Below are 16,380 nucleotides of genomic sequence, written 5' to 3' on the forward strand. Positions count from 1 at the left end.
GCATTTTTCTAATTGTCTGTGCAGCAATGGAAGGCTTCGCGTTTTTCACCCCGCAAGTAAGCATGTTTGGGTCTTCCATGATGGCGATATCTTCCGAAACTGATAAGGTCAATGGCGTCACCGAAGCGTTCGAAGCGTTCATCTCCTATCGTCCCTTTGTGGCTGCAACAGCGACGAAAGCAAAAGGGGCATAGCCTCCTATATTATCCACGCCCGGTCATCCGCTCTGTCGCGGCCGTTCAGCCAATCTTATCTACCCTTTCTTGGATGCGAGCGCCTCTTGCGGGAAGGTACGTACAAGTCAGGATAGGGTGTTTCACCGCGCACCTATGGGCGCGTGTTAATAGTGCGCGCGTTTCCAACACTTTGCCAGGACCTGCGTTGCGGACCATGCGCAAAGCGCACAGTGGATAGTCAGGTGCTTAGTTCAGGCGCTCGCCACAATGGCGCGCTTGCATCTCAGATCACCCACTCACCCATACTACCTAGGTGCGACAGTCTGTACCCTTTGATTTCGGCACCGATGACCGGATGTGGATAATGTAGGAGGCTAGGTCTTGAAGCGATCACTTCACTTGCTGAAAGGCGGAGGGACGAACCACACGCTACTTCCTCCGCAATGCTCGTCCACCGTTTCTCCGTTGCCGTCCTGTGCATACTGTCCTGGACTATGCTTCCGGACTTGGCTTCTAGTCTTGACGCGACTGACGAGTTACTCTTCATAAACACTGCCACCGCGCCAAGCAAGCAGGCTATCGAGTTCGAGGATGAGGGGCTTGTCAACGGGGGCGGCTCTTACGGGAGCTATGCCGGGGCCAACGACACCCTTGTGTTCTTCACGCCGCCACAGCGCATCGACGTGGAAGAAGATCGGGAAGTCGTGGTGCAGCTGACTTTCGCGACGCCCGCAAACCGCACGATCACGGTGACTAGCGCTGACACGGACGTGGCCACGGTGGACGTGTCCAAGGTATACCTGGATGCCCAGACCAATGGCACCGGTTTCAACGTAACCGTCCATGGAGTGTTCGTGAGCTACACCAAGCTCTTCTTCAAGGTGGGTGATTGCAATTTGCTATGGGAACGTAAAAGCAAGATCTGATAAAGTGTTTTTGGCAAGATACTTGTGATTGGTTTCTGTTCCCATGAGCATACTCCGATGTTTGAAAATACAAGCTTCACCTAGTGTTTTGCTGTCACACCACCCGTCTGGATACAGTTTTCTGGCGGTATATAGGATGTCACCCGGCTGGCGGCATATCTTGAAATATGGGTGACCTGATTGCCTGAGTGTCTGTGCGACTCATTTTATGACATGTACTTCAAGTACTTTCAGTGTTTCAGCGCAGAGTTTTGTATAGGCCATGCTCTTTGAAGTGTTTGTCTTGCTATGTGTCGTGAACTAATGCGGGTCATCGAGGCATTCTTGGCTCACATTGAAAAAGCGAGGCTGGACTTTACTGGCGATAAAGTTTGTCGGAAGCAGAAAGACAAGTCACAAATTCAAAAGTGCGATGATACTGTAATAAATGTGTCTGTCTCTTTGATTGTAGTAATAGTACTTGTGTGTAATTCTAAAATAACGCGCATGATGTCTTTCGCTTCATTTTGTTCCATATACGGTACCAGCGATTCGGCAGGCCATTAGGATGATGTACAGATTAGAAACCAATTGCTGTGAACAAAGTTGTAAGGAAATAAACAAGGAAAAGATAAATGCACTGATAATACCTCTTCGTTGCAAGGATCTTCACAGGTAGACGCAAAATGACTTCGGTAGCATTCTGGCGCCCTTCGTCATTGCTGCGATTTTGAGCTTTCAACCAAAGGCTCGGCAGATCTTGCCATCACGTCGACATTTCTTAAGTCGCCCCTACGTACTGGCCTGGAACAAGTGCAGAATTGGAATCGAGGCTTTGCCCCTCTATTTCATTCTCATGACTTGCACCTACGTAATCGTACATATCATAGCCCTGCAAAATACATTCCTGGAGCAGCAGCTTTGACGCAAGCAGCATAGACTTTACGAAAATCACTGCTCGAATGACGTCTTGTACCTCGGCACATCGGCGTGTACTTAGCTATGTATGTTCCCGAGCACACATTACTGCAAATACCCAAACGTAACCTACAGGACGCACGTGTCATATGGGTGCAGTCAAGGTGCAGTAGGGGTCTGTGTTTACCGTAACGGAAATCGCCAAGAGTTGCAGTGAGCCATGATACGTGTCGTCCCAAGACAAAACGGCGCGGTAGTAGAATAAATTGTTTTGGGCTGCGTCGTCACGTTTACGCAATTCTCCTTGATAGTCGTTATTAATGCGTGAGCACTAGGACGCTTATGAGAAAGAAAACCCAGGGGTGGCCGTCTGTCATTCACCATCACCAGCCACCAAGAAAGTGGAATAAAATTGAACAATAGGCCTCGAGCGGGATTTGAACCCGCAGCGGCGTGTACAGATCAGCTTTGCTAGAGACTGCTTTAGACCATTCGGCCATGTGCGCAGCCTTTTGACCCGGGTGTTGTACTGCGAAGGCAAGATAAGCGATGGCCGATGAGGGTAACCGACTTGATACTATGAGAAGGCAAGCGTAGCATAGGGGTGGCAGAAAGTTAGGTGGGCGGATGAGATTAAGAAGTTTGGGGGGTACGGTGCCCGCAGCTGGCACAGGAGAGGTAATTGATGAGGTATGGGACAGGCGTTTGTCCTGCAGTGGGCGTAGTCAGGCTGATGATGATGATGATGATGGTACACTGCCAGCTTATTGTGCTTCGGATATGGTTGTCTTCATCAATCTGCATCCGTACCACTCGCATTGTGCTTTGGCAGTCGTTGTCTTCATGAACATCCACTTCCATACACTTATGCATCAAGTCACACGACACGGCAGTAGACTTGATCCACCAGCGCTATGTGACGAGCCTGGAGCAAGCCACACTAAATGGCGGGAATATAAGCATGCTAGCAAGCTGGGGCTTCGCTCACATTGCAAACTGTATACTCTTCGACGATATGTTGCTGACTTTGATGGGGCGTGCTACGTGTTATTTTTTTTGTGGGTGTGCAATATCTGCTGAAAGCCCTTCTCGATCACCGTCTGTCTAAACGTGGTGACGTTAGTCCCTTCAAAACTTATGATATCTTTACCGGCCAAGAAAATTCCGCAGAAGGGGACTGAAGTATGAGCCCAAATCATTCGAAGTATCTCTTTATATCAGTCTTTTCTGGTTAATATTGTAACAACGTGAAGTATGCAGGTGCAAGTGTGAATGACCATTCCTTGTTCGCATAAAACTTCTGGGCCAGTAGAGAGACAAGGCATCCACTGAAGTAGCCGCTTAAGAGCTATCGCGCTTTAAGAGAATAAGTATTTGCCAAGGAAAGTTAAGCGCCCGCGAGGACGGCACTTGCTTAACATGGAGTTTGGGGAGACACTAAGAAACCCTCATGTTTTTGCCAGCACACGAAAGAATTTACGTAGTGTGCACTCAGTTTCAAGCACGGCGGCGGCGACTGCGACTGTCTCAAGGAGGTAAGCGGCCTTGTTTGTGTATTTGTCCTGAACGCCAGATAAGCGGTCAACGTCACGCAGTCGCTAAGCTCTCTGGGCAAGCACTGTCTTGGCATTTCCGTTGCGGTGGAGTAACAGAGTGTGCCGTACATGTAATGTACGCGGCGAGGCCGCTGTGCAGGCCACGACGAAGACGTTTATATCTCTGGAGTGTTTTCAAGCACAGTTCGAGAGCACCCTATCTTCCGCTGTCTACTGGCGCTCCAAAACATAGCGCCCCAGTAGTTTACCCAGAAAACGGGGACAGCGATAAGAACGTCTTGGTTGTGTTGGTACAGTGTTACGCGTGAGACATGTGGGACAGGATAGCATGAAAGGATCGAGTAACGTAACCCTTTACTCCTTAGTGTTGCCAAGAGTCAACATACTGTTAGCATGCCGTGCACTCATTGCTACTTGGAGCTTGGTTACTAAGTTCGATGTCAACTTTTTCTCAGAAGCGAGCATTTTCCAGTCAGAATGCTTGACGGCCCTGTAAGCAAGCTGTGCGTGAAAAAAAGGTAGCGCGAATGTACGGCTGGCCGTCCGCGTCCAAAAATTCCTGGTCTCTGATTTTCTTACTGCTGTTTTGTGGGATATAGGAAGATAAATGTCTGTACGTCATTAAACAGTTCTTTAGCTGGTTCGTGGCCTGGATTTTCAATATATTGCTCTAACATGTTATTACATATCATGCAACCACATAAATCGCACTAGCTTACTAAAATATACCCGATGCTGATTGTTGGTCATTAGGGGCATAGAGATATTCCATGTTTAGCTGCGCTAAAAAAAAAGATATTGGTGTTGACTTTTGAACATGGAAGCATTAGCTAAGGTAATATAAAAGTATTAATTTTAATGCGACAGCATTAAAAGCATCGTCGTTTAAAAACTGGGTTATTGTTCACAAATTTCGTTCATAGCCTGGAGCGAAGTGACGTCACCATAGCGGAGAAATCGTTATTTCCGGTAAAGGCGCCAGAAAATTCTTGTCCTCTCGCAATGCCAACACATATGATAATTAGGTGTCCCATTGAACTTTATAGTGCGAAATAACTACTTGACCAGCAATCCTGAAAAATCTGATGTTTGTCTGAAGCCTCAAGCATTGACGGGTTAGATTTAATGGGTTAAAGTGAGCAGCCGGCGCAGGAGATGACAATATAGAGCGCAGTGAAGGGTTCACGAGAGGAAATTTGTGGTCATCATCATCATCATCAGCCCTGACTAAGCCCATTGCAGGGCAAATGTCTCTCCCATGCCTCTCCAATTAACCCTGTCCTTTGCCAGCTGCTGCCACCGTTTCTCCGGACACTTCCTAATTTTTTTGGTTTGGTCACAGAAGGTTGTGGCCAAGTACTACACAAGGGTGAGGTGACCAAATCCTGTTCTGGTGAGGAAGTGCGTTGTCGGTTCTGGTCACCGAGATCAGGCCGCACCCCAGGCCTGATTATGCAATTCCGTCGATACGCGGAGTTTTTTTAAAAAAACCCGGTGGAGAATTGCGCTGCACCGGGATTTGAACCATCCTCTTGCACATGAGGCGGATGCTCTTCTACGCCATCGCAACATTTGGGGTTCATGAGGGTATATGCATCCGGCATGTGAGACACTGGGACAACAGCTTACTTGTCTTGTGAATCTATGCTGTATTATGCCTAATTGGTGCGGCATTTTGAAACAAGCAGTGCAAACTGACCCAACAGCAAGAAAATGACATGCCCCCCTCTAGTCTGTACACACAACCGTGTGTGTGCCATTTCACTGTTTTCACGGGTATACGCGCTGCTTGCCAGAAAGCGAAGAAACAACACGGCCATATTTCTACATTGGCTCTGGAAACAAGTTCCATAGTCTATTTCATTTTCTGTCATGAATAATATACTTGAGCACTATTCCAGCTGTTGGAGAAGACTCGTTTCCAATGAGCTGCTTCTAATCCAGCGGCTGTCCTGCTGAATTTTTGTGCTGTGTTTTCTTTCGTTCAGTGACGGTGCTTCGCAGGCAAAAACTGCCTAACCTCTATACTCCGTTTCATACATAGCAGGCAACGCTGCCAAAGGTAGCGCGACTGTTCGCGCAGGCCAAGTCCGCGCGCAAAAAGTAGTTCGCCATAAAACCAAAGCGAACACAAGTATATTTCGTAGTGACAAATCTTACGTCCCACGATTCGCACATCCTGTACTTCTCTTTACCTACTGCCACATTTTCGTCCTGCGACTCGTCAAGACTTCGAGAAGCAAAAAGTACACGTGGCAGTATGATACGCGGTTGGTAGGGCGAATCGCTCCTACTCAATCCCCGCCCAAAAAGTTGTTCACACTCAGTGAAAATTATGGCCAGAGCGCCCGCAAACTGAGCGCCTGACAGCTTCGACCGTGATTTTCAATGCTACCACATCGTTTTATACCGCTCTTTATTTTCGTCTAAACACTGACCGGAGTTTCGAGAAGAACGAATGATACGTGGCGGAGTAATATGGTTTCCCGAACGCACTACTTCAGCAACCTCCGCAGCGTTGCCTGCTATGTATGAAACGGAGTATAATCATTTGGCCTTACACTGACCCTCGTTGCTAACCTTGGTTGGTTATCCGCAGCACAGGTCCGAGCATAAAAATGGAGCTCTTATTAGTTTGCAGTCAATAATATTTGCCAAAGGGATGTTTGTTTTTAGAGGTAATCTCTTCGTGTCATATCTCTAGCTCCCTTTTCGGGTCATATCTCTAGCTCCCTTTTCGGACTTCATACACAGGTAATAATTAATTTGCTTGTTGAATGCAAACTAAGTGTCTTAACACTCGCAGGTATGTCTGCTGGAAGGCCGCCGCGAAACGAACTGCACGGATCACGGCTACCTGGTCGCTGTGCTGCGTGTCCCCTCGGCGTTTCAGAAGTCATTCCCAGTCCTTATTGGTATCATCGTGTTCTTCAACTACATCAGCATGGGCTGCCAGATCGACCTCGGACTCATCTTGAACACGCTCAAGAAGCCGCTCCCGCCGCTCCTTGGTTGCGCCGGCAAATTTCTCCTCATGCCCCTCGTGAGTACTTGCTTTATGCATGCTTGCTTGTTCACACGCGCGTACACAGGATACTTAGTTGCCGGCAGGCTCTTCACTTATCAGGCCGGCCTTTCAGCTTGTCAGTTCAATAAACATCGTTGCCCCCTTTCTGAGTGTTCGTGCTGTGATATCGGCAGTGCGGCAAATGTTTGATGTCTGGGACCGAACTACAACGTGACAAACATTGGCTTGTAAGTGCCGGGTACTCATGGGAATCTCACCGAGGTGGGGTAAATTTCAATCAATCAACTACTTCCTTTTTCTTGATTAAATTACTTCTGCGTGGGCATGTCCTATCTTGGACTAAAACCGATCCCGCCTTGAGTTCTGGACCAACAGCGTCTCGCCCTTTTGTCAGCTACGGTTAGCGCGACTGTACCGGAGGAAGGTTCTGAGAAGGCTGTATAGCTTTCCTCTGTGGCCTTATGGCTGGTCTCAACTGGATTCTAATGAGCGATTACATCACAAATGGGCTTGCGTACAACAGGTGTGTTAGGACTAAGCATGTTTACTTGTTTACTTGTCCACCTGCACGGTCACGCACCTAACAGGGCTTGGAACAGAGATTTGGTCATTGTACGAGGGTCATCCCAAAATTAAGGTCTCCAGTTCTTTTATAAATCGCAAGAAATGTTTATTTTAAGCAATTTACAAATCACTTAAAAGGCAGATCATTCTTCGATTTTTCCAGATAATCGCCGTTGCGGTCTATGCATTTTTGCAAACGCTGGGGCAGTTTTTGTGTGCCCATGTCATACCAGCTCGCCGCCATGTCGTTGAGAAGCGTTTGACCGCATCTTCCAATTCGTCATCGTCGGTGAAGCGCCTTCCAGCGATATGTTATTTTAGCTTTGTAAACAAGTGGTAGGCACTTGGTGCCACGTCCGGACTGTTGGGTGGGTGGCTGATGACGTCCCATCCAAACTGTTGCAGGAGAGCACGGTTTGGCAGCCAACGTGGAGGCCAGCATTGTCGTGGAGAAGGCTGACGCCCTCGCTCAGCATTTATCTTCAGCGATCTTGAATCGCTCTTCTGAGTTTTTTGAGGCTCTCGCAATATCTGTCTGCGTTTACTGTCGTGCCAGGAGCCATGAAGTCTGCCAACAATACCCCTTTTCGATCCCAAACACAGTTGCCATGACTTTGCCGGCAGGCTGTGTTCGCTTGAATTTTCGCGGCTTGTGCGAAGAGGAGTGCCGCCACTCACGTGTTTCTTGTTTGGTCTCAGGTGTAAAGTGGAATGCCCAGGTTTCGTCACCCGTAGCCATGGAATCCAAAAAAGGTCTTCTTTTCATCTCCATAACGCCGAAGAAATTCGCGGGAGGAGTCAACGCGTTGCCGTTGATGGTCGTCTGGGAGCATTCGCGAAACCCATCTTGCGCACACCTCCCGATATTTCAACTTTGCTGTCAAAATCCTATGAATAGTGCCTCTAGAAACGCTACGAACCAAAATGCAGAGTTCGTCGAGTGTGATCCTGCGATCTTGCCGCATCATCTCTGCGACCTTCGCGACTGTCCCATCAGAAATTGATGGTCTCCTGCTTCTTCCTTCGTCGTGAATTTCAGTGCGACCAGCTGCGAACTCCCCCAACCACATGCCGACGTTTTTAACATCCATGCACGACTCTATGTACACTTCCGTCAACTGGCGATGAATTTATATTCGCTGAACGCCTTTTGCGTTCAAAAATCCAATAACTGTGCGATCTCCGCACCTGGCGTTAGCGACAAACGGGAGCTCCATTTCAAATGGCTGCCGTGGCAAGACTGACAGACTCTTTCACGCTGAGTCATGGCTTGTTTAGAAGACGGGGAACAATGAACACAGCAGTATGGCAAGCAGCCACGCAAATAGTTCCCTGCGACCGCAGCCCGTTGGAGACCTAACTTTTGGGATTACCCTCGTATCAATAGTATGGCACACATGTGACTTCATGTGACTGCCCACTTAAAGAGAAGCGGTTATTTCTGTGACTGCACACACAAAGAACCGCTGCAAAATCAGCTGGTTCCTTTTTAAAACATCCCAAGGGGCACCGAATCATAATTTTTGGTTCCACATTGCTCTAACTCGCACGGCAGAAAAGTGTATGGTGAGCTCCCTCGGGCATTTCATGCTTACGCTATAATAAGAACCCTGTTTTCGGTAAAACATGTCTAAGGACCATATCCCGAAGGTAATTTATGGATTCAGACTTCTTATACATTGGCGTGTTGGTCCATTTAGTGAATTTACTCTTGTATAAATACGACACAGCCGTAACATTGCCACCACTCAGGTCAGTACAAAAATCTGCTTTCCTTCGAGTACAAATCAGTGCTTCTGTCAGCAAATAAACGACTTAGATATACGCGTCAAGCTGGCTAGTCTCTTGAAACATGTCAGCAGCGAAAGGGCGTTAATTATTTCCACATATGTGCATAAAGCGTATTTCAACAATAGACGAATTGATTTTTCTGTCAACTTGCGTCAATGAGAAAACATTAGCAGACTATCTCGTCGTCGAGGCTAAGTGTATTAAGTGCTCTGCGGGTAAGGCGTGCCGTATTCTAAGACGGCTCACATATACTGATGACATATACTGATGATATTGTGACATTGTGCCATTGTGAACATTGGACCAGTCAGTGACTGTCATGCATTTTGCTACTACTGGCAAAGAGGTCTTAGGGGTCTTCTTCCCTCTGCAGGTGGCCTATGGCATCGGTCTGCTTCTGCTGGAGAACCCTCTCATGCGTTTCGGCATCTTCATGCTGACCTGCTCACCTAGCGGGACCACTAGCAACCTCTGGACACTCATCTTTAACGGCGACGTCACCCTCAGCGTCACAATGACGTTCATCAGCACTATAGCCAGCTTAGGTGAGAAAAAGAGTGCGCCCCCTTCACGGTGCCGTCCCGGTCCCATCGGGTACCTTCGCAGTGAATCCCTTCACGGTCCCTTCGCTGCACCAGCATGATCCCTTCACTGTGCCATAAGGGTCTCTTCACTGTGTCAACACGGTCCCTTTACTGTGCCAGCACGATCCCTTTACTGTGCCAGCACGGTCCCTTCACTGTGCCAATATCGTCCCTTGACCGCGCCAACATGATCCCTTTACTGTGCCAACACGGTCCCTTCACCGTGCAATCACGGTACCATCGCGGTGCCATGACGATGCGATCCCGGCGAAATCACGATGTCTGCACGGTGAGGCAATGCCCTGTGAAATCACAGTGAAACAACGTTATCGTGGTGAAATCATGGTGAATTTACAGTGCAATCATGGTGCAATTCATTCATTCATCATTTCATTCATCACGCTGTGACCACAGTCAGGAAGAATTACGGCAGCAGAGCCTAATTCTTGCCTTCAAAAACAATTAAGATGAACTACGTCGCTCCATAAATACTGGTCTTAAACGTGCACCCTTGTTTGTTTTTATGCTCTTTGTTTTGTATGCAGGTATGATGCCATTCTGGGTGTTTGTCCTGGGACGCCACATGTCTCCCGAGACTGGCGTCCTCAACATTCCTTTCGGCAACATCATTGCCAGCCTTGTTGGTCTCGCCGTGCCCTTGGGCATCGGCATGGTCACACAGAGGTTCAAGCGCAAGTGGGCACTGGCTCTGAGGAAGTACATCAAGCCAATCACTATGATCGTGCTGATCGCCATCCTAGTGTTGAGCGTCACTGTCAACAAGTGAGTGTCTGTTTCGAGTTCCCTCGACGTTCTTCTAACTGAAGGCACAGAGGAATCTTGAAAGTATCTAGAACGATATTAACCACTGGAAGATCCTATACTTATGCAGTAAAAAGTTGGAGGCTTATCAAGGTTAAGCCCAGTGGATGCGAAGCAGCCTTCGTTTTGCATTCTTATTATTAACGTCCTTAGCGTTTGGAGGCATCTTGACCGCATACACGGCCGGCGCAAAGACGCTGGCGCGGTTGCGGGCACAGAGACTATAGTGAACTAGAATATTCTAGTTCACTATAACAGAGACTGACGCGACGGCGGGCGCGCGCCGCTTCATCCCTGGTGTGACGTCACATATCACGTGATGCAGCGATGGTGGCGATGCCGCCGCGTCGCGCGCGACGGCGCGAACCGAAGCGTGCGATATGAGGCCCCATCTGCAGCCGGTGTGACGTCATCACGTGACGTCACATCATGTGATCTCACTTCAAGGTCAATGGGGGCCACCGCCGGGCGTCGCGCGAAGGCCCGAAACCTGCGTTAATATGCTTCGCATAAAAGATGACGCCATTTCCATGAGAAAAAGCGAAGGGTCAAACAACCACAAGACTCTTTTTCACACTGCAGAGCCTGAGTGAAAGATATTTCGCCTGCGCATAAAAAAGTGCAAGTCCTATCGCAGTTACTTTTTCAATGCGAAAGAGGGCGGTAAGTGCGGCTGTTGTTTTAAACTGTGCATAACACAAAAGTGCACACAGGTGCACCTTTGCAGGCTTGTTTTTCTGTGCGCCATGGGTATACACATGATCAGATTGCCGCAGAGGGATTTTCAACGCGTGACAGTTGGAACTTCAGCTTATACCACAGCAGTGGCCTAGTCGTTCGAGCATCCGCCTCGTATGCGGGAGGTGCGATACCAGTGCGACTGGGCACCCACCCGATTTCCTACTAGTAAAATATTTCCCATGACATGTTGCTCCGCTTCTGCGGGGTGTCAAGTGGCGGGATAATGTGTCTCTGACATCACCTTGAGTAGACTAAAATATCATTTGCCATGACGTTATTTGGTCAAAGCTGACCTCGCGCCATTAAAACCAATCATCGTCATCTTCAGCTTATATTAGTACAAAATTGAAAACTCTTGAACGACGCAGACATGTTACGCATTTGCATTTTAGCTTTCTTGTGTTTTGATTCCCATAATGTGATCTACGACCTTAACTTTGCTCCTTATGGGCTTACTTCACACTACTTTTCGTTTGCTTTATCCTCAAGGAACCTACAAGTGTGATGTTTCGCCAGATTTAGCATAGAGTCTAGCATATTCTCTTTCACGAGTTTCAACAGATAACTTTTTTCGCACCCTCTCAGGTACATCTTCCTGCTGATGACATGGCAAGCCCTGCTGTGCGGTGCCCTCGTTTCCTGGAGCGCCTACGTCTTCGGCCCCCTTGCAGCGTTTGTGGGCCGCCTCAGCCGACCGCAGCTCATAGCGGTGGCCCTCGAGATCGCCTTCCAGAACAGCGGCATCGCCGTAGTCATCGTGTACACGTCACTTCCGCTCCCCGATGCCGACCTAGTCATCGTGCCTGTCGTATGCCAGGCTCTTCTGCAGGGCGTGCCTTTGTACGTTCTCTATGCGGGGATGCGGATCAAGACGTGCATCTCCAAGCGTCTGCACCCGGAAGAGAAGGTGCCTCCGGAATCCAGTTCTAAGCCGGAAGTCGAGAGCGCCCTCATCCCAACGAAGACTCCCAAAGCAGGCGGCAGCCCATCCGCCGAGCCTTGTCCCAAGGCAGCAGGGTTGCCAGGTTTGGCTACTTTGCGCCAAATTGGCTACTTTTAGGACCGCTTGGCGACAAAAATTTGAACTTGGCTACTTGGCTACTTTTTGGCTACTTTTGAAATCGAAGTTAGGGCTGTAATGGACCTCTTTTTCTGCCAATGATCCATACATCTTTGCTTGAGTGCGTCAGAATGCCATACGCGAACACCATTATTCTGCTGTGCCAGTCTTTTTGTTAAAATTTTGCCTGTAATAATGTCCTAGACTTAAAATACTTCTCGCTCCTGTGTTCACTGGCTCCTGTGTTCTCCCAAGCGAGATTCCGCCTCCACTATGCTATGCTGATATATAGGCTTCCTTAGAACCAGCCATAAGAAATGTCCCATCTCCATTCACTCAATCATGCACTCAATGCGCTTCAGCTAAATAAGGATGTGAATTGCTACTTAGCTGATATACCTTGTTTCCTCGGTTTGATACTGGTTCAAAGCGCGTTGATCGGCCACACATGATGACGCTGAGAATTACAGTCTTGGTTAAAATTTTTCAGGGGAAATACGGTTTCCTTTTAGCCGATTACTGGGGAACGGGGTAGAGCAAAAGGCTTTGAAACGCGATGACGAAGGCTCTTCGTATCGTACAGCGATATCCTGAGAGACATGAGTTTCCCAGTATACGGCTGAAAAGGAAGCCATGTGACCTGAAAAAATTTGACCAAGGCTATGCTTTCTATGACTTTAGAACATATGAACTGCATGTGGCGATCAGTCTATATTTGCAATATAAAGCTGAAAAAAGATCACAGGAGAGAAACGGAAAAAGAAATAGGTGCATCAAATCAAACCCTTGTTTATGGAGCAGTGAAGAAATTTCATGCAAAAAACATTGCCAGGCATGCCATATATATATATATATATATATATATATATATATAGGAATTAAAATTTCCATGGCTGTGGCTTAGGAACACCAATTATTTCTCCTCTGAAAAGAAGAAAAACTGTTCTGATTACTTTTCCCACACTCTTTCCCTTCGTTTCCGTGCTTCTGTCCCATGGTGTTCATGTATTTCCTTTCATTTGATTTGCGATGCTTTTGTAATTCAGAGTTATTCGCATTCACAAATTACCCTGCGTCCTACAAGAATTATATACTCCTTGCGACCTTTATGCTTCTGGTGACGCTTTTCTGCAACCTTGGCGCTGCTTTTGGCTACTTTTGACACTTCGGCAGCTGGTTGGCTACTTTTTTGGCTACTTTTCAGGTTTTTGTGGCTACTTTTAAAATTTAGGACCTGGCAACCCTGCAAGGCAGTCATAGAGCCCGACGCTGTGGTCACCGAGTATGAAGAAAAAAATCTCAGCTCTGCCAACAGGGGATAAGCGGCGATAAGCGATGACCTTGTGATAGAGCATCCGCCTATCACTCGCTGAGTTCGATCTCCAGTGCCGCAAGCTACCTACCGGTTTTCAAATGGGTGCAAGAGTTGCCCCGCTCTGGTGCTGGTCTCCTACGGAGTGAAATGCTTGGAAAAGGGTCTTTGGGCAACCTCACCCCCCCTCCCCCAGATGGAAAATCATTCCACGGGGGACCGAAATCCGCCTTGTGCTATAAACGCCATTGTAGAGCTTTTTACACAAGGTGGGGTCAAATACCATTTCTCAAGCATTTAACCCCAAAGAAGCCGTACACTAGGCCAGCGGAAAGACCCGTTATATCACCGGTGGGTTCCCGGAGGCACTGGGACAGAGGGGCACGACGCCGTAGTCTACATGTGGAGGGCACCATTTCTATACTCCCACGCAGCCATCCTTCGGGGTCTTCACTGCTGCGCTGAAGAACCATGGCTTCCCGGTATCGACGATCTCGTCCATCGTTGAGGCGGACGTATACCGTATGTGGTATGAGCCTGCCAAAAGAGCACAGTTATAGAAAAGATAAAAGAACAGAGGTTTTTGAATGGTAGGAGAAAATGTCTAGCTCAGAGCCGAAAGTTCAACGGGAGCAGACCGAAAGGGCTGGAGCGGCTGCAAGATCCAATAGACTACCAGAATAGAGGGACCGACCACCAGATTGAAACGAAATTAAGATGTCTTCATCATCATACACCCTCATCGATGCTTGCTTGGCTGGATTTGACAGCTCCTAACGCATTTGTCCGGCCACGAAGGACCCTATATCGGATGTAACAGGCGCGGTACATAAACAGCCATTAGCAGACGCTCCCTTTGGGCACGACAGCGCAGTCAACACACAGCATTCTCCGTTCCTGTGCTTACAGGTTAGCTACCGTAATGTTGCTGCTTTTCCTAAGTGTAGAAACTGCTGTTCGATTCCGCTGTCGTGCCCATATCAAGTGCGTGCTACGATGAGACGAGATATGTCAGTTCTTTAGAGGCGGATTTTTTCTTTCTTTAATATTGTGTTGTTATGATCGGGAAATGTTGAGTCCAATCAAGGCCAAACCTTGAGGCTGGTGCCGACATGCTTCCCACTCTGTCAGCAGTTGTAAGCCACCTTGAAGCAGGACAGGCAACGATCTTAAACGAGCTACGAACGACAAACAAGACGCTGACAGTGAACCTGGCGTTTACCAAAAAAGGATAGCCACTTCAAAGACATCCCTGGTTTTTCTCGCCACTTCAAGTAGCGCCGCGCCTCATAATCGACTCTCTATCCTAAATGAACAACCAAGAAAAGTGTCACAAAAATGTGACGATACTCCGAATCGGCTGCGACGGTCTAAGCTCCGGTTTCGTGGCTTATAGCTATGATCACAATATATAGAGGGCTAAGCTGCGTCCGAATAGAAAATTACAATTCTCCGCTCGAAACACATTGGCATCCCTATGACTAGCACTCTGTGTGAGCATGCTCACGTCACTGGCGCTTTTCGCCACATAAATGCATGCCTATTGGAGAAAAATTTATATTTTAATGTTAAAGAAAACTATCTGGCCTTGGCCTGCATGCTTTGGTGTATTTCGTTTTCAATCTCCGAAGACTTTTCGGCGCCCACGGGACAGGCTAACAAAATGTTTGTCGATTCCACGGGGATGCAAAAAAAAAAACTTTGAAATTGTTTGCTGACAAGCTGCATATTGATAATACGACCGACACCTAAGACTGTGACAGAAAATTTAGTAACTTCAAACATACGGCAAATGTAATGTCGGAAACCGCACCCGCAAACACCCACGCTCATGAGGAAGAGCTAGAATATGATACGATAATAGAATGATTTATTGTCTCCAATGAAACAACCCGCAATGTTTTTTTATAGCTCTGGCGTCCGACTGCTGTATCTAAGGGTTTTGAATCGAATCCTGTCAGTGGAGCACGCTTTTCGGTGGAAACAGAATGAAAAAAGGCCTGTGTGCTGATCTGCAATGGCAGTGTACAATAAAAAGCTCCAAGGAGTCAAGTTAACCGGAAGTAGTCCACTACGCGGCGTCTCTCATGATTCATAATTTGTGCGGAGCCTGAGCCCGCAATACTACTATTACTACACTACTATAAAACGAAATAGAGCATCATAGAACGCTGTAAGATCATGTCATAAGGTCCCGGAAATGTAGTACAAGCCCCTACAGCTTAGCAGTATGTGTGCTGGAGTTCCCCCAGAAGCCTCTATCCTGAGGCAGAATATCTGTAGGGTAAGTATACGAAAAAAATATCGCTTCCTGAATTGAAGTGACATAGACCTCAAGGCTTAGGTGCACTAGCTATTATCCTGCATTAATTGCTGAAAATGAGAAGTACCAGTGACCTTCTCACGAGGGGACACAGCAGGCCCCGTGCAGGATCTTATCGGTGCAGAACTTGCACAGCCCAGCCACCGCGACGCCCCACACATGCCTTGAAGGGTACACCTAACAGGAATCCAATGCTTCCATGTCCTCACAGTTCTACATCAGCTCAATGCTTGCCACTTGTCGTGATACCAGCAGCCCGATACGGAAAGAATACCATATCGATGCTAGCACTTCTCGCATCATCTGTCGCCTACTAGTAATATGCTGTCTTTTGACTAGGGCACTTACGGGTACCACTACGAAGGCTACGCCTACCTATCGCTCTCATTCGTGCGATGACCTGTATGTAGTCTGCACATTCAGCGAGGCCTGTCCCTTTGTCTCTTTCCGGCCGGGGAGGTAGACTCAAGTCAGCCCACTTCGTCCTCTCTTCCGAAGCTCATGTCTTATGTCAAAAGTACAGGCTGTGATGGGGACTGCTCCCCATCCGCCGTGGTGGCTGAGTGGTCAGGGCGCTGGGCTACTGAGCCGGAGCATCCG

The 16,380-nt window shown here is 48.0% G+C and overlaps 1 protein-coding gene across 1 annotated transcript; it reads left to right on the plus strand.

The window, feature by feature from the left end:
- Nucleotides 1-604: 604 nt before the first annotated feature.
- On the plus strand, nt 605-14,753 carry LOC149365752 (P3 protein-like). The gene is made up of 6 exons (XM_089543425.1): nt 605-1,057; nt 6,362-6,598; nt 9,312-9,483; nt 10,068-10,305; nt 11,671-12,094; nt 13,396-14,753. The coding sequence occupies exons 1-6, from the start codon at nt 620-622 to the stop codon at nt 13,465-13,467; spliced, it is 1,581 nt and encodes a 526-aa protein (XP_089399551.1). The 5' UTR covers nt 605-619; the 3' UTR covers nt 13,468-14,753.
- Nucleotides 14,754-16,380: the final 1,627 nt, after the last annotated feature.

Source organism: Amblyomma mixtum, chromosome 1 (genome assembly GCF_055824585.1).
Source record: "Amblyomma mixtum isolate Tamu chromosome 1, ASM5582458v1, whole genome shotgun sequence".
Taxonomy (NCBI): domain Eukaryota; kingdom Metazoa; phylum Arthropoda; class Arachnida; order Ixodida; family Ixodidae; genus Amblyomma; species Amblyomma mixtum.